Source organism: Centroberyx affinis, unplaced genomic scaffold (assembly GCF_046629955.1).
Source record: "Centroberyx affinis isolate AG114_WGS23_722 - 3 ecotype Tasmania unplaced genomic scaffold, CSIRO-AGI_Caff_v1 ptg000194l_1, whole genome shotgun sequence".
Classification (NCBI taxonomy): domain Eukaryota; kingdom Metazoa; phylum Chordata; class Actinopteri; order Beryciformes; family Berycidae; genus Centroberyx; species Centroberyx affinis.
The window spans coordinates 147380-173515 of NW_027278887.1; the positions used below are offsets into that span (position 1 = coordinate 147380).

Sequence of the window (26136 nt, forward strand, 5' to 3'; positions counted from 1 at the left end):
ACCAAGTCTTGAACGCCACAGTTGTGTTTCCAATCACCTACATGATGCCTTGTGGGGTTATAATGCATCAACTCTTGTTGGTAACTTTTCACCACACTTTCCCCCTTCAGCACATCGCCTCACATGACCGTATGTGTGTGTGTGTGTGTGTGTGTGTGTGTTTTGTGTTGCAGTGACACGGCCGAGCAGTCAGGCAGGAAGGGTGTGTGTGTGTTGAGCGGTTTCCTCTCTAGTAGCTCGGCTGATCAAAATGAAGTGTGAAGGGTGTGTTTCTCGCTGGGTTTTTGCGGTACCACCCGCCTCAGCTGCCTGCGCACACACACACACACACTCACACACACACACACACACACACACACACACACACACACACGCACGCCGTCGCCTCTGCTGGTAGAACGGCGAGCGAGTGTGCCTTCCTGTGGCCCCGGGGCCCTGAGAACCTCTTTCGGATCGCGGCGCGTTCCATGTGACTCGGCTTCCGTTGCCTGCCTGCCTGCCTGCCTGCTTGCTTCCGTGAAGAGTAAAAAAAAAAAAAGAGAGAGAGAGAGAGAGAGAGGCATCGGTCTCTCAGTTAGAGAAGAGCAGCTGAAGCGAGAGGAGAAAACGCAGCTTGCGACAGCGATATGGTCAGGGGATCGACCGGCAGTGGCTTGGGAAATCCACACCTAACCACCAGTGTAAGTGAAGGCACCGTGCACCGGCCCGTAGAGCTGCAGGGTGTGCACGGCTCAGCCAGCTATTATGGCTTTCAGCAATAGGACCAAAGTGCATGCCTCAGTCTGTTCTAAGACCGCTGGATTTTTTAAATTGAAACCAGTAGTAGTTTGTAACTGCTTTCTCAGTCTTGCTGTGTGATAGTGAAGCGAGGTGCCATACGCTGCTTTAACGCACACTGTGAATCTGATAATGTTGCCTAGTCAGGATGTTGTCAGTATAAAGTTTTTTTGTTATATATATATATATATATTTCATGGCATCTAAATAGTGTAGATTTTTCTTACAGCATACTTTTGGCTTGCATGGAAGTCTAAAATTTATATAAAAATAAGAGTCTAATAAAACCAATGTTGCATGTTGGATGTGTGTTAACATTCTCACTATGAAATGATTGGGCTGTAATGCTTATTATTGCAAGGCACCGCTTTGGAATAATGACCCTTAAATTATGAATAGCCTCCAATTGTTCAAAATTTGAATAACCAACCAGTACAATGTTATACAATATATTGGTTAACATTCTTTTTTTTCCAGATTACATTCATTTCTTCATTTTGTATCACTATGCTGATGAATTGGAATAGTATTAGTGTATGTCAGTGTAGTATATACATCAGTGGGATCCTAAACAGTCAAGTTTATGTCATACCAGCTTTACGGATGATGATACAGATGATCTTTTATTAGTCAAAACAACTTTAAAAGGTTCCCTTGGCTTATCAAAGGTTATATACGATGCTACAATCCCACACGGGTTTTCTCGCAAACATATGATCTCACTCAAAAAAGTGAGACAATGAAGGCGTAAAATGTCTTTTTGGTGGGTGACTTGGTACAATTTAAATGGGTGAGAGACTGTGTTGGTGTTATTACCACAGTTGAGGAGTAGCAAACCAGTGTTAGGGAGTATTTAACCACAGTTTTTTTTTTTTTTTTTTTTTCAGTAGTTAACGTTTATTTGCACAGTGGTAAAACATAGAAGCAAAGTGATCAAAATACAGGAATAAAATACCATCATAAAAACACAGAAATCAGAGAAAGATTGCAAATTTGTTATGGTGAGAGCAAAAAAAAACCCTAAGGGGCTTGAACAAAAAAACAACATATTTCCTTGAAAAGACAAAGATGAACAATACTTTCGGTGACAGCTAAAAGGGTTTGGTCATATTTTCATGCCTCATTTTCTCATCTGACAGGCTAGTAACCTATATGTGTAATTAATCACCTTCATTCTTTCATGTAGGCGAGGCCATCGCGTTCAATGTCAGTTTTAACTGAAGTTAGGGCAATTTCACCAAAAAAATTATAATAAGACAGAGAGCGTATTCACTCATACTGAACTGTACAACAGGCACGGAGGAGATCTAAATCAAAATATAAAATAGTTAAATAAAATAAGCCTAATTCCATTTGCTATGGAAAATTGTACAATGATATGTGCCTCTTTAATAAGATATTCTCATAGTAATGTTTCTTTGTATTATGCCTATACTGTATGATATCAGACTCACAATGTAGCTTTTATGTAGCTGAACTAGTAGACTTAGTTTGACAAACTATATTATTTTTAGGTAGTTCAATATAAATGAACTTTGAGGGTGAAGGGTTAGAGTGTATCTAATACCAATACATTCTCACAAAATGTAGTGGAATGAATCACATATTATGTGTGTGGACACTGATAATGTGAAGACTACGTTCCTCCACCATGACAGGATTATGTAACAATAACACGAATTGGACATGCCGTTTTCACGTGTTACTCACATGAAAAGGTTAGCTAATGGTTGAGGTTAGACAACTAAATCCATTTTGGTTAAGGTTAGGATTAGGTTTAAGCAACAAAAACAACTTTGGATAAGGTTAGGGTTAAGGTTTTGGTCATGGTTTTGGTGAAATTAGGAAAACCTCAGTTCTGTAAATGCCTATCTTGTCCAATCAACAACATGAGTGCTTGGTTATTCTCAACAGTGGACACTCAGATATTTCGACACTCAGATAACTGAGTCACTTTTATCTATATTAGATGTGCTTACTTGTTCTTAGCTGCGCAGTACGCCGTCTTGTTACTAGATGTGTAATGATTGTCACTCGTAAGCTGTAAGTGACACAAGGTGTATGATTGTATGTTCAGTGGTATACTCAGGTGTGTGTTGTAAGTATTGTACATACATTTATGCTATGAGTTGTATTTTTTACTTTTATTTCAAATGTATTAGGACTTGGTCGAGAAAGTTTTTTATTTTACTTTATGTTTTTCAAAGTAAAAAAAATGAAAATTCAGTTTGACAATGTACTTCTAAAGTGTGTGAGAAGTCCTTATCCTTAACCCTCTCTCCTTCTACATCTCCTTCTCAACAGTGAGGATGTTAAAATGCCAATCCACGGCCTCACTCCCATCCTGCTTTGCTTCTTAGTGGTGTGGAGCATCCAGATGCCAGTCTCAAGCCATCCACAACACAACCGATGCCGACTGGTAAGGTGTCTCTATTCCACTTCCATTTATGGTTGATGTAATGAAGTGTATAAAAGACAATAAAGCAAGTCTTTGAAATCCACATTTTTTTTTTTTTTTTACAATTGTCGTGGTGTTTTTGTACTGCACCTCCCAGTGATCACCTGTCAATCAAACAGTAAGGGAACTATACTTCACTGAGTAGAAACAAATTTTTAATAGTTCATTAACAAATTAAACGCCAAGAAAAGCACTGCTGTGGTCGGTGATATAATCTTGTTTGTTTGGCCACAAAGCCACAAAGGAGAAACTGCTGCCATGTCGTTTTTGTTGTTGAACCTTGCAAAATCAGCAACCAACAAGCTTCAGAAGCTATTTGAAAGATAAAGCAGTGGCTGATGCAGCACACAGTAAGTGCATCAGGACTTTGATGCAAAGGCCAATGCAGAACTGGCATTGGAGAGATAGAGGACACTAAACTAAGATGCATTCACAAGAACTTCAAAAATCAGATAATGGTACCTGAAAAAATGCTAGGTACTGTGGATTTTCTAAAAAGCCAAAACACTGCCAAGATATTTCTCTCTCACAACCACACATACACAAACACATACACTTAAAACTATGTTCTCTCCTTTTCTTTGCAGATACAAAGAGCAGCTCTCTGCAACAATGCTGAGCTATCCTCTGTGCCTTTGGGACTACCGAACAACATAGAGGAGCTTCAGCTCAACCACAATCACATCCAAACACTACCGGACGATTCTCTCCACTACCCCTCATTAGGCACCCTGAGCTTAGCTGGCAACAATTTGGAGAAACTAGAATCAAACACTTTTCAAGACTCACAACTGCTACAAAGTCTTAATTTAGCAGAGAACAGTCTTCACATCGGATACCAAGAAACCAGCCATGCGCTGATGAAGCTGCCGGGGCTCAGAGCTCTAGATCTCTCTGAGAATAAGCTTGAGGACAATATGGCCTCCGTTCTTCTCCAGAACCTGACATCCTTGGAGTACCTCAATCTCTCCAAAAACCTCCTGCTGAGACTGGATGAGAGCTCATTCAGGGACCTTATCCAACTCAAAGAACTGGACCTGCAGAGGAACATGATGTTTGAGATCGACGGTGCCTTCCACAGCACCCCGAAGCTCCTGAGGCTCAACTTGGCCTACAACTATCTGCCCTGCCTGACTGATTTCCACATGACCCAGCTGGTGGTCCTGAATGCCAGCCACAACTCCATCGAGTGGTTTATCTCCAGACAAGACCTCCAAGATGCTTTCCATCTGGAGACGCTGGATCTGACAGACAACAGACTGCTCTTCTTTCCTTTTTTGCCCAGCCGGAGCCACTTGCGGAATCTTTACCTGTCCCACAACAGCATCCGTTTCTACGAACATTTGGCAGACGATGCCATCTTCCCGAACTTGACCACAAGTGTTCAGTTCTACAATCTGAACAGCAACGTGAGCAACGTGACGGCTCAGCTGTGGGACGATGGTCTTCACGGTGACATCTCCGCTCTGGAGATTCTAGATCTGAGAGTAAATCAGGTGGCATATTTCCCCCAAGGATTCATCAGGAAGATGCCTGCTCTGTCCAGACTTCGCATGTGCACCAACTGTTTGGAAACCTTGAATCTAACTTCAGAACAGCTCTCTGGCAGCTTGTATGAGTTGGATGTAAGCAACAACAGGCTGAAACAGATTGTAGCAGATGAAGGTACACTGACAGTCCTTGGCAATCTGACATACCTTAACCTGAGCCTGAATGATCTAGAGTGGTTACCCTCCAGATTGTTTACCTCACTACCAAGCCTTAGGTCAGTGGATCTCAGTTACAGTAACATTGGCATTTGCCCAACTGAGGCAGCTGAGGCCAGTAGAGGCAATATCTCAGCTTGTGTGGTATGGAAAAATATGGTATCTCTAAGACAACTTTACCTTAAAGGATGTAGACTTGCAAGAATTCCACCCTCTGCATTCACAGGTATGTTTCTAACGGACTTGGAACTATCCGACAACCCAGGACTCATTGCTGAACAATCAATACGAAGTCTCAGCAGAACGTTACAGCATCTAGGCATAGGAAACACAGAGATACAAGAGTTTGACTTCTCCCCTTTCCAAAGGCTGAAGTCTTTAAACATTTCGAGAAACTCCCTTACCCATCTTCCCTCTTCACTTCTAAGCCTTGACATTCAATTACTGGACTTGAGGGACAACAAACTGTCCACTATTCCCTCAAGCCAGGCTAATGCATTAGCCCCAAAACTTCGGACGGTTTTTCTCGCTGGAAACCCATACAACTGTTGCCAATTGCAATGGTACTGGATGTTCGAAACCACAAAGACAATCAATATGCTTGGCAAGTCAGATATTTCGTGTCAGGATGTCACCAAAACTACACTCAGAGTGGAGTTTTTGCAGTCACCATTGTGTGGGGACGAGAGCGGGGAGTCTATTTTCTGGTACCTTCTACTTTTTGTGCCCATCTGTCTGTCTTTTGTGGGCATTTCGATCGTTTTTCTCCTCACCTTCAGGCCCAAACTGCTACAAAAATCCATCAAAAAGAAATATTTGAAGCCCACATCTTACTGATACTTTATAATAAACATAAATAAAACAACACCATGTGGCGCTTACAGTGTATTTTTGGAAATAAAAATGAAAATAGTAAAAGTTCACTGTAAAATAGTGACTAGAATAATGAATTAACAATTCTATGGCAGTTAACCAGCTGGAAGTGAGGATATTCAGGTTTTCCCCAGTGGTGTGCATTGTTAATTGAAGCAAGTAAAGTGTGGTTCAAACCAGACCAGTCCTGGGACCCTGATGTAAAAATGTGGCTGCCCTCTTGTGGGACATGGTGTATGTGTGTGTGTGTGTGTGTGTGTGTGTGTGTGAGAGAGTGTGTGTGTGTGTGTGTGTGTGTGTGTGTTCGCACATATGCAGAAGTAGTGTGATGCAAGCTGTTGCTATAAGCAGCAGAGGAAACATGAAATTTCCTGTTTTGCTGAGATCTGCAGCAACTGCCCAGTTCTGTATCTCAGAGAGGAGGGGTTTGAGGTTTCCTTCCCACCGGTGAGGCACAGATGCAACTCGGGACTTGTTAATCGTCAATATGAAATCCTACTGTGTCAGTGCACATGAGAAGTTTGGAGCCATTTACGGATACAAGCTAACACGTTGTACTCTGCACTTTGCAAAAATGCAGAGAAGGGCCACCAAATCAAATCGAAATTGTACTAAGCGATATCTGCATCACATTATCAGACGAGTGGCAGCATCTGTACTGTATGGGGCAAAGGCGTGACAATGCTAGTTTGTCTACCTGTGTATGTGTGTGTGTTTGTTCATGACGAGGAAGGCTGGCAGATCACTGTAGCTGTGCTGCTGTGCAGAGTGCTGCAGGCCTAACCAGAAGGTAACCAGAATACCGCTGTGGTGATGCTCTGGGTCATGGTGGTTGGAACAGAGAAAGAAAGAGAAACCGGAGAGAAGCCTTGTTGAACCCCAGGGCTGATGCTCTCTAACCTACGTTTTACATGCTGGGACATTATACAGTAGCTGGTCAGTCAGTTAAAAGAGTTTGTGTTGGTCACCTATATGCCAATGCATCCAAATCCATTAACAAGCAGTGATGTTATAAAGTGATAAAGTGAGGTTATTAGTGATAAAGCAACGTAGCAAATATTCGGGGGCAGCAGTGGTTAGAGAAAAAAGGCTTGTGACTGGAGAGTTGCTGGTTTGAATCCCTGTACACACTGAGAAAACTGTTGAGATGCCCTTGAGCAGCCACTTAACCCTTGACTGCTCCACTATAAAGGTGTGGAACTGTATGTAAAGCACGGCACTGCCAGAAAAGGGCATGTGAAGAGTTGAATTTCCCTGGATAAATACAAGTTAAATTTTTTTTTTTAAATCCAACTGAAACAGAATTTCCCATTTCTAGCATAACCTATGAGGGTCAGTGGTAGCAGCCTATATATGATATTCATGTAGTATAAACAACTATGCATCAGGCACAAAGTTCTTTTTGACCGCTAACTTGAAACCAGCACACATCTGGTGCAAAATTACTACAAAATGTGCTTAGGGTGCAAACAGAGGTTTTTAAGGGGAAATGGACTTGGATTCTTTCAGTTTCCATCAGGAGATCAAAGCAGGCAAAAAAACAAAGAGGATGAAAAGATTAAAATGGCAGCTAACCTGAGTTGTAGCTATGCTAGCAAATTTAACTACTGTAACATGGCACAAAAAGGTTCATGTTAGCTTGCTACGGTAACACGAGTAGAACGGCTAAAGCAGAGCTAAGTTCCTTTCTGCTACAATGTGAGAAAAATAATTCTCTCCTTATTTGTATCACAAAGTATAGCTACCAGTCTTTACCACTTCCAAGGTGAATTAGTCTCTTCAATAAACCTATCAGCTAGCAGCACTTCGTCTTCTTGTTTCTTTATTTTCTTCACCAAAATAACTTTTTCTGACAATTCTTCTCTGTTTTTATTGCCTGCTTCAACTTTTCCGATGGAAACAAAGAATCCTAATCCGTTTCCTCCATTTACACGCCCAAAACACTACATTTTGTTGTCATTTTTCTCCAGAATAGACTTACGCCGGTTTCCAGTTAGCGGTAAAACAGAACCTGAAGAAGTGGCATGATGTGTAGTTGTTTACAACACTATACAAATATCACGTATTGTTAAAAAAGAAGGTACATCCTCTGAGATGACTACTTGACACTACAATTAGTCCTAAAGCCTTGTTCATAAGAGCTAAAGATACAAAAGGTGAACTGTAATTTTAAGCACAAATACATCATCTGACAACAGAGTATCCAGAAATATCAACAGTTATTCTGTTATCCTGTCCGTTATTTCTGTGTGAAAGAAAATGACTGATGAAAGAGGAAGTGTGCTTTCTCAGGCTTACAATCTCTAATCTGATGTGTGAATCGGTGTAGGCTCGCGTTATCTAATCTGGTGGGAGTGTTTTTTTTCGGGGAGATAAAGATGTGAAGGATGAGAAACTGCGACAGGTTTTAGCACTTGAAAAGTAACCCTCAGCATGGCAGGGTCATGAGCACCAGTGTTAACCTCAGATAGATTCCCCAGTCACCTGCTGTGATGCCACTTGCTATATTTTTGCTTCCAGTTATAGAAAATCATACTTCTGACGCATAAAAAAAATGAAGAACGGGAACTGAGATGATATATTTTTGTGTGTTCTTTGTTGTCTTTTTATTGTTCTCAATTGTCAATAAATACACTGAGAAAAAAAAAGAACTCCTGTGGTAAATACTCACTCCAAGGACAACTAAGGTTTGCATTAAAGTGGAATATTGCTTTATTATTTAACCCCTTGAACTCTGATTTTCCCTTTAAATTTCCCCTTAAGTTTCAAAGTTAGTTAATATATTCTGTCAAATTGCACATTCTGTACTTGCTCATTCCAATGCCTCATTGAAGCTATGTCACGCATATATTGAATGAAATATTCACACCCAAGATGCCATTTTTGTAGCTGTACCATTACAACAAATGGAAAAAAATCGAGATGTCTTGCGCATCATTTTATACACATTTCCCTGTAATTCAGCCTGACATATTTGGTATTTTTGGAAACCTTGGGATCTTGACTACAATTTAAAAGAAAGTGCTGCGGGTTTGAATAAAGCTCGGCCGCTCGACGTGTTTGTAACGATGGAGCCACTGGTGGGACGAGGGTGAGATTTGAGATTAACGAGGACCTATAGGGCGTTCGCAAAAACAACAGAAAAGACCACATGAAAAGAAGGAACTTACTCATAATAATAGCGGCAGCTTCACACGCGAGTCATATTACGCTGATTGCCAATTAGCAGTATGTGTCGGCTTGAAAAGAACTCTGACCGTCATCACTTTCCTGTGTTTTCAAAGCAACATACTAAAAACTACAAAACTGAAGCTGTTACGAAGGCAAAGAATGGCCCGACTCCTTATTCGGTACTTGATATTCACATGTCGTTATGATTTTTGTTATTTTGTCCACTCCTCTGATCATGTGGGTGAGAGCCGGGAGGATATCTGTGTCTCCGGGGCTGTGTGTGTGGGCTACGGCGACGTGTACATGAGGATGGCGGTGGGGGCAGGACTGTGCTTAGGCGGATATTTTTGGCCAGGAACTGCGCGGGGGCCCCCCATGTGAGCCAACGTACCAGGCAGCTTCTTAGGAAGTCAACAGGCCGCTTGCAGCACTCCACTTCCTCTTAACCCCTTGCTGCTCTCATGACCGGCGACCACGAGGCCTTCGGACTGCTTAGCTGGCCCGCTGACAGCACTCTGTGATGGTGCTAGTTCACTGTGTGGCTGTTTCAGTCCATAGGGTTGAAAGTGACTGAGTAAAATGTGTGAAGAAAATCTAATTGTTAAAATGTAGCTGTGATCAGGGAGGAACCTCCATCATATCAGAAGTGGATGACATGACTGGCTGGTATCAGTTTTTCAATATTCAATAAAAGGCCAATACTGGTCCGATATATCAGTCTATCCTTAGTTTTAACAAGAGAATAGCCTATATTAGTCTTAAGATCTAAAAAAAACTGACTAGTATCCATTAGTCATATTACACAAAACAATGTGACAGGAGGCGATATAAGCCGATTTTCAAGTACATTTAACTTGATAATAAAACATATTGAGTATGGTTAGTATAACACATATAGCTAAAAAAATGAGATGCAGTTTTAAAAGCATTAAGAATGACCTCAGGAGCATGTTAAAGTATAAATGCCCGGAGGGAAATTATCTAAGTCATAATTAATTACTGTAGAATGATTCGAAGGCTATTATAATTAAATTCATAATTAAAATAAACAAGAGAATAGCTGATTGCCAGCCCCTTAAAAGGAATACCACTGAATTTAAATATTTAAATACACATACCACGGGAGTCTGGTACATGCATTAGTGAACATTCAGTTTAGATGAGATAAAAGAGCTTATCTTGAGACGCACAGCTTCAGCTCCATGGCAAATCAATTAGAAAAAGAAGGTAAATGGAACTGTGCGAGTGATTTTCTGGGGATATGGGTAGATTTCTCTGGTCCGCAGCGCTGCAAAGCTCTACTGGGAGCTGTGGACGTCACTGGGGAAGTGGGCCAAGAGAAAGACCAAAATAACACAAGAGGATGTATGCTTTTCTGTCATTTGAATTTTCTTCCCTTAACATACATTTCTGGGATTTTCTCTGTGCTTTGAAATCGTATTTTGTAGATCACAGATGGGGGGGGGGAAAGAAAATCCATCTTGAATTTTGATTTGCAAAACGTGGAAGAAGTCAAGCCGTTCACAAACCTTGAAGCACGAGTGAACTGTTGATATGAACACCTCCGGAATGATGATAGTTCAGCAGAATGAAACAGATTGTTAGATAAGGAAAACCTATGCTCAAACTGATCCAAAAGATGACACTGAAATATACTCTGTGATGCCTAATTTTACTGAAATGCTTCCAGTTGCCTCTATAAACAAGAAAAACCCAACAATTAAGCCTAGGAACATATTTCCTTATCAACTCATTTCCATGGATTATGCTTGTTCAGGAGACCAGACAGGCATCAGATAAATAAGCTTCTATTAAAATGTCAATATTAAAAGTCTAATTAATTGTGTTTACCTTAATTATACCAATGTCTCAATATATGGTGATGATTTGATGTTAAAATGATATACTGAGCACGTTTGAAGTGACACTTCCTCCATCCCCTAAAAACATTTTTCTCTGCAGTCTGTAATTAAATTGTTTTACTGACAATGAATGTGAGGGGAAAAACACCAAGAGTACCAAGATTGATTTTCCTGGAATATACTGTAGGCATTTTCTAGTTCTGAATTGTTAGTGCATCTTTGAAATAAAACCGCTTTGGGTTTAAAAAAAATAAAAATAAATAAATCATTAACATTACTTTCAAGTCTCTCCAATGAAGAATCTTGGTTTTCTGGGTTATAGTTTATGCTGTTTATGTTGGAAAATACAGAACAATACTGGCATTGGCACAACTTTTCTGAATTAGGTGCAATTTCTCTTGAACTCACTGGTGTCTCAATCCCACATCCTGTCACGGGCAAAACATTTCCACATTTGGGCCAAGCAAAATATGAATTTCTCTATTATGATGTACCAACAGAGACGCATGCCAGTTACAATCCACACAGTATACAGACTGTTGCCTGTTCTGCCCCCTACTGGCTGCTGCTCCACCCACACCAAAACAGAATAAAACCTCAAACCAGACCAGTGATATTTTCTCATTTTAATGCATCATATTGCATATATTTATTTTACAATTGTATGCTATCATGTCAGTTACACACATAACAAAAAGCAGCTGTGTAATAATATACTTTTTTTTAACTCCCAGAATTGAACAATACATGTTTTACTTCTATGTGGACAGAGCTGGACGTAGGGAAAATGGCGAGATGTTAGTAAAGGCAAAAAAAAAAGTCAATCTATTTTTTTTTTTTTTTAACTTTTAAGACGCTTCAAAGTAAACAAAAATCAGAGGCAATATACATGTCCCACATGAGCCTGTTGCATATTTATGAGCAATATCCCCTGCAATAACTTAATAAGAGATAATACCTGTCATCTGGCTGACACTCTTTCCCAAAAATAATGGAGAGCGCGGAAATGCCGGTCATCAATTCTCAGTGAATTTTAATTGAAATATTAGGGTTCAATATGAAGAAAGAGAAGATTGAAATGGCGGTTAGTCGGAATACTTTTGGTGTCGATACAAGAAAGGCATTTAGTCTTAGTAAGGCCATCAGTCTAGTCCGGCTTAACGTTGGATTTACGGTGTAGGAAATATTCCCACAGGCACTTAAGATAATATCTGGCATGTGAGTTTCATCAATTAGTGCTTCATGCAATTGTGGACTTATTCTGACCTCATTCACTCACTGTCCAGTAAGGCTCCAAGTGAAAAAAAAAAGTTGGCACACATTACATCGGATGCTATTTTTTTAAAAAATGTTATGGTAACCTTGCAGGCTGCTGCACCGCGAGATTATCAATCATAAAATAAGACTTAATAAAATAATCAGCATCTGGCTCGTATCGAAGTGCTTTTTTTTTTTTTTTGTGAACGTTACAAAATTCTGCATCTCGTATGTCGCCGGTTGCGAAAACTGGACTGTTATTAGCAGTGAAAATAAAATCACATCAAAAGCATTTAGGTCACCGCCTGAGTTATATATTGTATAAAAAAAAAAATAAAAAAAAATTCTGTAAAACATATACAGTTTTGGGAGAAGTTCTGGCACGTATTGCAGATCGCATGGCAGCGGACACAAAAGGCATGGAAGCGGGTTTTTTTTTTTTTTTTTTTTTTGAAACATACGGCGGTTGCATACACAGCAGGGAATGGGTCCGTTTTCCTTTCCCTTCACTCAAATGTATTCGTTCCAGCTCTAACGATAAGAAGAGTTGAGAGTCTCTGCTACATCTTTCTCACTCCTTCTCCTTTTTTTTTTTAATACAAATAAAAACGCTTCGCTCTGGACTAAAAACATGGACTCGTCGCGCTGAAGTTGACTGAATGGAAGTGGAAGTGAGGCCCTGTCCCCCGCAACACACGGTATAAATATGAAATCACAGCTAGGTTACAGAGGGGTGGGGTGGAGGAGGGTGGGGGGACCTTGTATGTCACGGGACGTCCGGAGGGGTCTCAGTTAAGGAGCTCCAGGTAGGTGATTGGCACTTTGCCCTTCTGGTTGCCGCGCTCGCCCATCAGCCAGTCTGAATCCATGCCTGGGACGCTGCTGACCGTGATCACCTGCAGGGACAGGGAGCATGGGTGAGGGAGGCGGTGGAGTGGATACGGTAGATGCAACATGAGCGCCTATGGGTGCCTATACCCCAGCCAGGGCTGCGTGTGAAGTCAGCGCGCTTCACGGTGTTTCGGTTCTGCAAAAAGGAGAAGGCTGCGGCGGTGGATATTCCAGCCGACACTGTATTGCCTACGGTGTTTATTAAATGTAGAACTCCAGGAAAAAAAAAATCTATATTTCTTTTCAGTTCTCATCACAGATACTCTAAATAACAAGTGCAAGGTGAAAAAAAAAAAAGTGAGAAAAAAAAGTGTTGCATTTTCTGTGCAAAAGGTGCACTCTGTGAAGTCTATTTATGGCAACGTCAATGTGTGTTATTGGCCTGTTACCAGCACATTGATTTGATATTAGAAATAGCTGTTTGACTGTACAGCTTACATTACAGGCTCTCTATCATGCAGCAGCTTCGTCATTCAATTTAAAGATTATTTTTCCTGTTGTCAAAGATGCCAAATGTGTGAAATGGCAATAAGGCCAATAAAGCCTGCTGTATTATGACAGGCGACCAGGCATTCAGCAGCACTAGTTAATCGAATGACGCAATCATGTTTCATTGTTAGTCAACCGCAGGCTTGCTGTTGACCGTTCATTGCTTTTCCAGGAAAGGGAGCGGCTTTGTTTCTGATGAGCCTAGGCTACTGTACAAGGACCAGGTTACCAGTCTTTGGGTGAAGGTGCATGATGTGGTTACAATACACAGCTGGACGGACAAGAAAAGCAGAGGAATTCAGAGCCGTGGAGCAGGAGCATTATAGACACAAGCCTGGATGCCCAAAAGAAAAAGTCAAAAAATAACAAAGAAATCCAGAAGTCCGGAATCACAACAACTATTCTGTGCACCCAGTAGCCAAGGCCATTACATCTTTGTCTATAAGCACTGATTTAGACTCAGTTTCCTTGTTGTAATTAGCAGAAATGTTAATTATCTTTTTTAAAATGGTTGTTTTATGTTTTGTTTATATTTAACTATTGCAATTTCTGGTGCTAGAAAGCAATGTACTGGTATTAAAGGAATAGTTCACCCAAAAATGAAAATTCTGTCATCATCTCCTCCCCCTCATGCCAGTTGAAACACAGGTGAAGTTTGTCCATATAACACACAGGGAGGTAGCCAGCACAACTCCATAGCAGCCTTCTCCAAAACAACTGAAGTCAGTGGGGACCAGTTCTTCAGAGTTCCAAAAAGACCTACAGTATATTTACACCATCATTTAGTGCAAATCTTAACTACAGCTGATTGATTTGCAACAAATAATGGTGTATAGGTCTTTCTTTTCACAGTGTGATTGTTTGGCTGTTTTTGTTTTGGAGCTCTAAAGAACAGGTCCCCATTGACTTCAGTTGTTTTGGAGAAGGCTGCTACCAAGTTGTGCTGGCAACCTTCCTGTGTGTTACATGGACTAACAAATTTCACCTGTGTTTCATTTGGCATGAGGGGGAGTAGATGATGACAGAATTTTCATTTTTGGGTGAACTATTCCTTTAAAATGTTGTAAAAAAAAAAAAAGTTCACAAATAAAAAAAAATAAATAAAATGAAAACAATGAAACAAACAAAACAAAGATAATCTGTTGGTAAGCAAAGTGTTAGTAATACAATGTGTTCAAAAACAAAATACAGTAAATTCTACATCCAATCTAAATCAAATAAACGTACAAGTATAAATAAATAAATTCAGTCAGATCTCCTCATATTGCTGTCCCCCCCCCCTCCCCCTAAGGCTTGTTTCAGTCAACTACAATAAGCTCTGCAACTCTACCAGAACAGGTAGTAGTTGCTGCAGGCTCACCTCGTCAGCCAGCAGGGAGAGCTCGCTGCTGCCGGCGGCGTCGTAGTCGTACAGGACCCGGGCCTTGCGGCTGCCGCTGGAGCCGCGCAGCTCGTTGAAGCCGCCCGACGCCGCCGAGGCGCCGCGGCCCGCCGACGGGCTGGGCAGGGAGGCCGACACCGGGATGGTGGGCACCGAGATGCTGGCCCCGCCCGACACCGACGACTGGTTGTTGTTGGAGAAGGAGGAGGGGAAACTGCGGGGAGAGGAGAGGAGAGGAGAGGAGAGGGGTGAGCCGCGTTGCAATGACTGCCGCACTGTTCTGGCCTGGGTACATGAGCTATTGTTGACAAAGGAGGGGGAGGCTCTGGTGTCTTACCTGCCCAGCTGCTTTTGGAGATCCACCATGTACTGGTAACACTGTGCGTAGTATGTGGTCTGGGCCTCCACGAAGTCGTTCAAGCAGCGTAGGTGGTGTGCCTGGTGATGTGTAGAGAAGAGAAGTTTCATTGGTTTTCATTAAACTCCCTGCATGTGTAAACCTAAGCTCCACAAAAGCAGAATCCGATATATCTCTTATCCCATTTTCAAGATTGCAACACTATAAACTTAAGACATGTAACAATATTCTACTCCAAACCCTTTGTCATCTCAGTAAAAGGTGATGCTAAAATATTGGCGGTGTTGTCCGTATCATAGAAGACACTTACAATTATTATATTACATGCTAAGACACCCAGACAAGCGTGTAAGTTTCACTAATCTAGTTCATTGGCTTTGTTCGAAGTCTGACACTAAGGTGGAGGAGAGAGTGGGGAGGAAATCCGACACAGGTGATGAGGTGGAACTTGGGGTGAGCTGGGTTACGTACGTGGGTGCTGCTGACGCCCTCCAGGAGCAGCCGGGTGATCTCCGCCTGCCGGTCAAACTCACTCTGGGTCATCCTCAGCTCCTGCTCTGCCTGGGGAACGACGACACGAGGGAACACGGTTGGCAAAAGCTGGCTTTTTGGAGGGTAAAGCCAACATGTACAGTGTGTCCCAGTTACATGAATGGGTAGACGATAAACAAAAGTTTCAAGCCACTGCAAATGAAATTCTTTGCCACATACGGAACGCGGTGCCAGTAAAGAAAGTAATAAGGGTGCAGTAAAGGATGGCAGCTACAAATACCATGTCTTGTCAAATTTGTATAGCAAATTTGTAAAAAAAACAAGAGTGAATGAACACATTAGGGTTAGACTGCTATACTGGTACCTCTGATATGATGGATATGATGCAGTTTGATTGATTACATATTGTAAACTTGATCAATATTACACTGGTTATCTATGGGAAGCCTTTAACCTGAATTGATTCTAATGAGACATTTTGATCAAATTCCACACAAGTATGCATCGCTATGTTTTATTGTGTTTCAATGGAGAGATTTAGTGTCCCATGATGGTCTAAATGCTGCTTCAGAGGCTTTTTCACCCTGACAAGAATACAATTCTGGGGAAAACAGTGACTATTTTACATTTTTTCAAATTGTTTGGCATGTAAATGGTCAAATTTAGATATATTCTATTACGACAGATAGCCTAATACCGGCTATCATTAGCTACAGTCCCAAAACTTCTATATTGGTGCAATGCCAGGAAAGTTGGTAAGAGCAAATAATAAATGACAGACTTAACAAGAGCAGCTTGAAGGATCCTTAGGGTGGGTCAAAAAGGAAAGGAAGGGATACGCAATGACTTAACATGGTGTTTCGGTCACAAGTGGAACAAGGGAAACCTTTCCTTTTCCTCATATTGAGCGACAGGATTCGATACGAGGCCCGCTGGAACAATGGCTTGTTGAGAGCTGCTAACTGAGGAAAAGTCCAATAAACATATGGTCCGGAGCTGAGACTGACAAGGACAATGGTCTTACTGTCCCGCACTCTCTACAGCTTACATTAGAGAGGTGTGGAGGAAGGGAGGAGCATTGATTTGGTTCTTGTAGGTCTCTCCTAAAAGGGCTCGAGGTTTTCCATGTGGTACGATAGTATGCGTCATGGAGGAGAGAGAGAAATGGAATGGCAAAGGGGAAGGGAGAGACGGCAGCTGTTGACACTACTACCAGGGGGCTGGTTTTATGTGTGTGTGTGTGTGTGTGTGTGTGTGTGTGTGTGTGTGTGTGTGTGTGTGTGTGTGTGTGTGTGTGTGTGTGTGTGTGTGTGTGCGTGCGTGTGTTTTCAGTTCAAAGATGGCCCCAACATTCCACTCACCTCTGTCACTTCCTCTGCTCACATCTGCTGCTTTGCGTTTTGAAAACAGTGACACAGTAGTTAGAGCTACAGCTGCTGCACAGCCACAGCCAACACAGCACATCCTTACACTGTGTGTGTGTGTGTGTGTGTGTGTGTGTGTGTGTGTGTGTGTGTGTGTGAGCAAGAGAACTGCATGCTTACACAAAAACACCATACTCAGTACCAAACAACCTCAAACTCTCATTTCGTAGAGCTTGCTGGTGATGTGTCTTACAGTTTGGGTCAGTGTGTGGTTTGGAATTTGCCTTGCGATGTTGCGATTGCTTTGTTTGGTCAACAGGCCATTCCTGTAAGGAAGGCAAGGGGTGCCAATGCACTATCAGCCTTCAAAACAAAGAGATTAGACTGAGGCTAAGGCCAGAATTAACATGTAGAGACTACTATTTACACTTTCAGCATTTAGCTGAAACTTTCCTCCATGATGATTTCAAGGAGAACTCACCCTCGGACACTCTTCCACTGTTATGTATCAATCTGTGATGTTCAGTGCATTCCAGGAGTTATTTTGTGATGAAGTGTTGTCATTTTCCTTTCCCCTCAACCTGCCTTGATTACTTCTGCTTCGATTGGTGATTTCCTACAATTCCCAGAACGCCTTTCGACAACCCCCAGAGAACTCACCTGGGCTTGTTGCATTCAGTTGGGTTTCACGTGCAAGTGGAGAGAGCATAAGTATAGAGACAGTGACAGTAACGGCAAGAGAGCTTAGAGGAGAGTCACTCAAAACAACATGTCTTGTGACTGCATTGCATTCTGGTCTATTGAGGTTATGGTTGGTGGGAAATCAGTATCTGTTCCTCTGCTATGATGGATTTCTCCCTGTATGATGTTGCCAATGATTGTTTTTTAACAGTGTGACAGTGTTTTAGGGTGTTTTTTTCCTCAGGGACACTGACAGGACACATGGCTGTTTGTGGAGATTAAACAGACTGGATTTAATAACCACTAGTTGGCCCTGCCATTTAACAATGCTATAGGAAACCTTAAATTGTATAGTGACAAAACGTGCAGGAACAACTTGGCCGATTCAACGGTTCTGAATAGGCCAAGGAGAATAGTATAGTTTTTGAAGGGGAGGAAGGAAATTTGAGCTCACGGGAGTCGGGACCATGTTCCTGTCTGCACTAGTCCCGTCCTCGAAAGCCAGAGTTTCAGTGTAGACGAGATTGTGGCCAAATAGCTTTGTTGGGTTAGTGCCCAAATTCTAAATATCCATCCCTGGCTCTAATATAACACTGTGGAAATTGTAGACGAATAACAGCAGTTTAGTTGAGTAGTTGCATAATTCCATTTTCGAATAGAGCTGGCCCATCACTCATACTAAATTTCTGATGCAGGCTACTTTCAAGAAGAAGTTGTCTTAAACTAGCTAACTCTTAACTGTGTTGGTAAATACCATGATCATTGAGGATATAATCTTAGGACCAGGACACTGTCAGCTAGTGAGCAGTGTTTCTCAACTAGAGGTTCATGACAGGGTTTCTGCAAGTTTCATCAAATTCAGACAGTTGGACTTTTGCAACTGAAATAAACACGTAGATGAAACCTGGACCAATGGGAATAAGGAACACATGGCTGTAAGTTTGTATGACTGTCCTGATTTCTCACCAGAAAAACAAGATACCACAACACTTCCAAGACGTCAGAAACTGAATAGAAACTGAATAGAAACTGAATACTCAAAATGCTCTAACTGTATTCACAACCTTTTATGGCCGTGAGTCTAGATCATATGAATTGAGACATTCTAAGAGAGTCTAAGAAGACTCCATGCATGACCAGAAAGTGGATCACAAGACGGCTGATTTTAAGTCCCTTATCAATCTCCAGTATGTACGCATTTAGAATTTCCACAAAGATCTATCTATCTATCCTTTGCAATCCATTCAGATGAATAGAAAGGGCACTTGGGCTGTTGGAAGTGACCCTGTCCCGATTCCCCTGCCGACTTTAGCCTTATCCATATGTTGTTTCTGCCCCAAGTGTGACTGCAAGGAATGTCCCAGACCAGAAAATTCTGATTGCTGGGTATTTCCAGGAAGCTACAAATACTACAAATCACATGTCACCCTACAAACAATGATTTGCCTGAGCCTTACTGAGATACCAGTTGATAGATAGAACTAAAGAGACTTGGCCAAGAACTGAGGCCTTGGGAGGAATTTCATCACGGTATTCCCCCAACAGTTTCCTGATCTACTGGGAATTTGCACATACCTGCAAATCCCCCAGGGACCCGCCTACCCTACTTTGTATTCAAGTTCCACCTAAGCTGTGATGGTTTTCAACACTGACATGAATTGCCATGCTCCGCTGGGTTAATTTAGCGACGCTTGGCGGCCCACGTGACACAGTAATCGGATGATAGATGGCGTTGTGGATAAAATGCCTCTCCCTGAAACATTAAGCTTGGGGTATAGCGGGGATCGCTCCTGTGCTAAATTTGGCAAGGCAAAACAAAGGCTCAAATCTGAAGGAACGCTATGTAGGACAAAGACACGAGAGGAGGAGAGAGAAAATAAATCAAGATGCGGGAAGAAGAAAAAGGGCACAGCAGAGCGAGAACATCAGCTGGACAGAAAAGGGGAAGTCTTGACTTCCCATAGGCCACTGGGTGTTGTGTAACTCGGAGTGCGTCAGTTGTGACTTGTGTGACATCCGACTTAAAGACAAGAGGGAAACGCCCAGATAGCTTTTTCTCTGAAAGGGAAGTGGCTGATAATTTTGAAGAAAGGAGAATTTACGAATGCTGCTCGTAATCGGCGTTAATGTAACTGAAAGGCATCCGGATATACAAGAAATGACAATGCTGCTTTGACACAGTGTGAGTGTGTGTGTCTGTGTGTGTGTGTCCTCACCACAGCTCTAGCGTCAGCCATCCTGGCTTTCTTTAGCCTGGTTTTGGCCGCATCCAGATCCAAGCGCTTGACCTGCAGTAGCTTCCGTTCTTTCTGGACACAAAACACAGGACAATAAAAACCTCAAAAAATGCGTCTGACTCCTCACATCCAAGCTGCATATTTTGTCACTGCTTTCTTGCGGACGGAGCCTCTCTGGTCTGTATGCTCTGTTGTGACTCAGTTCACAGGGGCAGAGAGAGTGAATAACAAAGTAGGGGTTCTTACTGGAACCGCGCATTCACTGTACAGAATATTTGGAAGCGTTTGATTAATAGTCTTATGTTGGCAAATTACAGTACGTTAGCGTCAAACTGCGTGTTCTGCATGCTTCAGTAGAATTATGCAATTTCAGTGTAACCATCTGACTTTCAAAGGAACAACAGCAAAAGCAACAGCAGCATAATACCACAAATAACATCCCAATTTTCTCTGCTGAGCGAATTAAGCTTCACAAAAGAAACACGACCAACCATCTGACAAAAAAAACCCTCAATTTGTGAGACTCTGTTCATTCCACACTGATACATAAACACTACATTTGCTGCACTAAGATTTGTTTTTCCCCTCTCTGTCCCCAACCAGTCCATCTTCCGCCCCTCCATTGTTGAGTTTTTTTTTACCATATTGGTTGTTCTAGTTTTTGCTGATGCAGTGGTTTGTGTGGGGTCGACATTTTTCTACTGCTTCGGGCTGTAGTTTTCTGATCAAAAACCGCCCCATTATTCTCACCCACAATGCACTACAAAGAATCCTCTGGTCATTGGCTCCCACAAATCCCTTACGGTGGCCCACAGGGGACAGTAGTCGCATTCACATGCGAGTGTTTGACAACGCAACAGAAAAGATGTGAACAGGGTGAAATGCAAAAACGAATACCCCTAATTATCGCTGGTATTTTTTGTCCCTTCACTGTAACTTCAAAGGTGTTTTCTGAACAAGGGGCCCTTAAATTTTTGATCCTGCTAGGAAGGCTTGGTGTCTGTGGCATTGATGTAAACCCCAAAACTGTGGGACACAACACAAACTTGAAAGGCATTTCCTCTGCTTGCACAAATGAGCTTGACATTCTTTTTCATCAAACACACTTTCTCTTGATGACATACAAAGAGTCTCTACACATTTGACAATTTAAAATTAGATGCTTTTTCATTTCTTGACTGAATTGAGGATTTTTGACAGTGTTCAATATGATGTATGGTGATGATGGCTGTACTAGGCTATATTGGCCGATAGCCAAAGTAGTTTTGTCAATTGGTTCCAGATAAATGGTCAAAGTCCAGTGAAAAGCGACACTATTTTTTGACTGAAAGCCAGCGATCCAACTCACCAGGATGGTTTTGAAGTCGCCTTCTAGAAAGTTCCTGAAAGGTGTCAGGAAGTTGATGGCCGAGCTCTGGATGAATTCCCGCTCTGCCCCGCCAATCTGCTTCTCCGTCTCTCCGCATTTTATCAGAGCATTTCCTGCAGAGGTGAGCATCAGACACAACACTTTACTTCCAGTACAACACGGAACTACATAATATGGCAACTGAGTCTCATTGGCAGATCTCATTTCAATTTAAAAATGTCATTACAAAGTGCATATAATATAATTTGGATGGCGAGCTTGTGAAACTGTGATGGGCAAGCATCTCATTTGTGATTACTACAGCAAAATAAAATGGAGTTAATATCACGATTCATTTTTCTGACCTACAATATGTATTGTCACATTTTTGTATTGCAATGTATTGACCCACTGAGCAATTTTACGTTGATTAGACGTTTAAAACACGTCTAAATGGCCATAGCCGTCTAGGCTGAATTAAGTTTAAATGGGGTTGAAAAGTGAAAGTTTATTAGATGTCTATACATAGACAATATTATCGTGGACTATATGAGAGCTACTCATAGACGCAATGTTGAAATTACTTCTTGTGCTCAGATAATTATCTTGTAGGCTAGTCTACAGGACTTCTCTGGTGCATATTTTTGGTATTTACAGATGTTTATTCATTGTAATAATGTATTTACTGCTTGGTCTAAAATAGGTCTATACATAGCCGTAATGATCCTGGGCTATATGAGAGCTAAAGCATAGACGTGACGTTGAAATCACGTCTTTTGCTCAGTGGGGAATTTCGATATATCGTCCCATCCCTAATTGACATTGAGATAGGCTGTGGCATTGGATCATTATACATACTGATATTTCAAATCTATAACAATATATAACAGAAGAGCGGTCTGATAATCATGTGGAAATAAGAGAGATCCATGGCACTTCAAAAAAGTGTTAAAAAATTAGGCAAGTCATCTTTGTTGGCTCTTTCCTCTATATTATTACCAGAGGGCCTTTTTCTTCCTATCTGTTCTACAATTGAAGGTTTGTGTGTGAAGCAGGAGATTTCTTTCGTCAACCAGCCACTGTGTCTTATGGAATCAGAGTTACGCCAACCAAGTTAATCTCATTTCCTAGCTGCCAAAGTAGCTTTCATAACAGAAAAGACTGGACACAGGTACCAGCAAAAGTATTTATAGAGTCCAGAATTCAGCTGAAAGTCAGTGTTGATTTCTCTCTCTGTTGCTGTGTCACTCACCATAGGCGGTCCCAGGACCAAACTCATTCCCAGACTCTATCATGGATTGGCCCAGCAGCTCATGGTTGTTCATTCGCGTGGGCACTTTTTTCTCCAGCTTCTCGTATAAAAACTCCTCTAGCCGGACATCTGCAGATTATAAGAGGAAAACTCAATTACTAAGTCACAAGACTGTACTGAGGCGGTGACCTCAGGACAGTACACTGAGGGCCCAGCCTAGCTCACACTGGGAATCTGAAGAAGAAGCTTTAGTTATGACGGCAATGAAAAAAAAAAAATTAAAAAATATGTCATATTGTCACAGCTCAGAAATGCATATTGACAACCACAATTAGCATAAAGTCTGAGGAATGTTGCATCTAAATATGAAAAAGTATGTCAAATAATGATTCAATTATCGTTCAGACTGAGCAGACCACATCATGTTTACAGAGACCTTGGGGTACCAGCAGTTGGTCTGCCTGTGTTTGTTGTGCCTATGCTGTGGTGGTGCTACAGCTGCAGTTTAAGCAATGTGGCATCATGGTGTGAGCTGAGGAGGATGCACAGCTGAGCTTACAGACTTCACAGACACTGGTAATTATCAAACTACATCTAAGACACTGTTATTTTAATGTGGCTTTTCTTATCAGCAAACGTGCACACCTCGTGAAAAATTTACTTTAATTATGTAACTTTTATGAATCAGTAAGAGCCACTCCTCAATGCGGCATACATCCGATACACCAAGGAAAATATATTTCAATTCATATATTTCAAAATTTCAACATTCAGAATTGGTTTGCCTGGTATTTCACAATCTTCCTCCACCAAAACAAACCGTGGAGGGCGGTAGCATGCAGCATGAGGCAATTCCTGAGATTTTAGTGAAGTGAAGAGCTGCTGGGGGGATCACGTGCATGCTGAATTTACCAGAGGACATAAACAATTAGTAAAAGGTCTTAAGTCATGTTCTACGAAGTGTGCATGTTTGTTGATAAGCGAAGCAGCATTAAAGTGACAGATTTCTGAATGGAGTTTGGTGTGACTTTCTCTCCATGAGCTATGGCGAGTGTATGATTTGGAGAGGGTCCAGTGCTTCAGCATTTGTGTCTGTCAGTCCAGACCCAGTCAAGGGTCAGTGTGTGGTCTTACTTGGGTTTGGCTGTAGTAAGACTTCTGTCTGCTTCAGAATCCTTTCTGTCCATTGCTTGGTGCACTCAGCTCTGCCCAAAAGGTTCTCCAAATGGGCGTCCAACTCTGTCTTCTCAGCCTGGGCCAAGTTTCTCCTCTGTAAACTGACCCAGAAATGGTGGGATTATATCTTGCACACACTGCCTGGACAATTTAGCGATATTTTACTAAACGCACGTGTCAAGCAAATATTCCATGTTGAAAGTGTCTAACTAACGTTACCATGTCGGTCGGACCGGATGTGTTTTGCACAAAATAACATTGACTTTAATTACTCAAACTGATCTGGCTACCGGTAGTGATTATAGCTAACTGAAGGTTTCTGAGGCCTGCTTGTTGTTTGAGGGATGTGTTGACTGGTTGAAGAGGTTCTAGCTAGCTACAAAGGAGATTGGGGTGTCCGGTACTGTTTGAAACACCCTGTATTGTAACTGCAGCCACGGGAAGAGTGGGTTTACTCTCAGTTGATAACGGGCTGCTTAGCCAACAACAGACACAGTGTTTAGCAAGCTAGCTAACGCCAACTGGTCGGCTAAGCTAGCAGCTAGCTTACTCTAATTAAACATCAATTTCCATTAACAACAGGGTAAAACTTACTTGTACCGCACGGCTTAGGAAAGTACCAGCATCTGCTGCTAATCGTTTGACATTGAAATCCATGATATATTGTAGAAAATAAACACTCAATTAGACAGCTCGCTAGTCTCGGAGTCAAACTGCCATCCCTGTAGAAAATGTCATTGAAGCAACTTTTTGTCGGAGTTCCACCCAGCTGTTGATCTCGACAAAGATAGTATAATGACAAGGGGGAAATCCCCCTACTCCGCCCTGTAGAGACAAGTGCGCGATAGAAAAAGAAGATCTCGCACATGCGTATATCTACATACAGCGGAATTGGATGCGACAGTAAAAACAGAGTTCCAATTGTATTTGATACAAAAAATTATAATAATTAACAAAAGGTATAGCCCCTCACCAAGACAAGTTTTTGTTTGACTACTGCGCATGTGTGAAACGCATACTACCGCTGAACAAAGTTGCTCTCGCTTTTCATGCGCGACACTAGGAAACTAAATATTGCGGTGAAACAACTGAATCAAACGGGGATTGATCTAATAGAAACATAATGGACCGAGTCTTTGACCGAATCTTTGACCAGTTCATTGGGTCAATTTGAGGCGGTCTGTTCTGTTTTGCAAATTTAACCGGGTATTTAACCGAAGACGGAAGTAAGTGCCAAGTTGCTCTCTTGTTTCGAAATTCTACCTTGTTTGAACATCCTTTGTTGCCTTCGTGTTCTGTCGGAAACATCGGGATTATATTACAGATAGAGGGGACCAAGAAAAAATTCTATAATACCCGAGTTGCCGAGATGTTTAGGGGATGGGGAGCATGAAAGCCGTGGGAATGATGATGAAAAGTGCTGTATTATTGCTATGTTATTGTTTGGAATTCTATATAAATGATTTGTATTGTTGTATGTTTCTATTTTCACTCTTTAACTTTTGTCTGTCACACATTTTTGTGCCTATTTGTTGTCTCGGTGTTGAAGAGAACACTTGATTCCTAAAATAAAACAACGACCACCATAAAACTACTTTTGCTGCAGGGTAATTTTGTTCCTATGTCCAACCAAAAGGATTTACGTACCGACAATTTGATTTATGAACTTTGAAGTTGGTGTTTGCGAGGAGACTGCGAAGGCAGCATTTGGCACAGGGATTAGTGTGTGCGTGTGTGTGGGGAGGGGGGTGGCTCTGCGGCTCCACTTTCTTCTTCTGTTGTCATTTTAGGCAGACTAGACATATGTAAAGTATACAGCTACCCTCCACAGGATGTCAACAGGTATCTTTTTGGAAAATGGCGTTTATTGACCTGTCAGGGATAAATGCATAGGCTACATAACATCATGCATGTATAGTCCACACAATCAAAGTCTACCTACAAAGTTTTAATGAAAACTTCCCCTCAGATCATGTTATGTTTTTCCACACAAGAATCCATAGTAGGCTATTATAGATAGGCTAGAGCCTGCATTCACATCAGATATAGCAGAAAAACTAATTTCCTACTTGGAAATTTCACATGAATGGCATTCAAAGTCAGATGATGAAGTCAGAAAATTTGGAACGATGACCTTTAACCTTCACATCATGGCGGAGAAATCCAGTATTGTGTCAGTCAGCGGTAAGAAAACACTTATATACATTTGTATGTGCCCAGACTAACCAACATAACTAACATTTGTTTAAATTAAGTTTGTTAAATAAGCTTGTTAAGCTGCAGGACATCCATGCTCGTTTATCGTTGGTCTTATGGGTTTGATTTTCCAACAAAGTAGAATGTGAATGCAACAGACTTATAAG

At 41.6% G+C, this 26136-nt stretch overlaps 2 protein-coding genes across 3 annotated transcripts; one reads left to right on the forward strand and one right to left on the reverse strand.

The window, feature by feature from the left end:
- The first annotated feature begins 579 nt into the window (after positions 1-579).
- On the forward strand, positions 580-8447 carry nrros (negative regulator of reactive oxygen species). 2 transcript variants are annotated; one of them, XM_071538185.1, is made up of 3 exons: positions 580-680; positions 3082-3196; positions 3823-8447. In XM_071538185.1, exons 2-3 carry the CDS (start codon positions 3095-3097, stop codon positions 5776-5778), a joined length of 2058 nt encoding a protein of 685 aa, XP_071394286.1. In that variant the 5' UTR covers positions 580-680; positions 3082-3094; the 3' UTR covers positions 5779-8447. The 2 variants fall into 2 exon arrangements, with proteins under 2 accessions (XP_071394286.1, XP_071394293.1); XM_071538192.1 differs by lacking the exon at positions 580-680 and adding an exon at positions 2850-2875.
- Positions 8448-11458: 3011 nt separating this feature from the next.
- On the reverse strand, positions 11459-24632 carry sh3glb1a (SH3-domain GRB2-like endophilin B1a). Its single transcript, XM_071538140.1, is given in 10 exon segments — positions 11459-13000; positions 14845-15079; positions 15203-15303; positions 15695-15784; positions 19977-20069; positions 21346-21479; positions 22598-22726; positions 23732-23852; positions 23854-23874; positions 24368-24632. Coding segments are annotated over 10 exon segments (1095 nt in total). The 5' UTR covers positions 24431-24632; the 3' UTR covers positions 11459-12892.
- Between the last annotated feature and the right edge of the window lie 1504 nt (positions 24633-26136).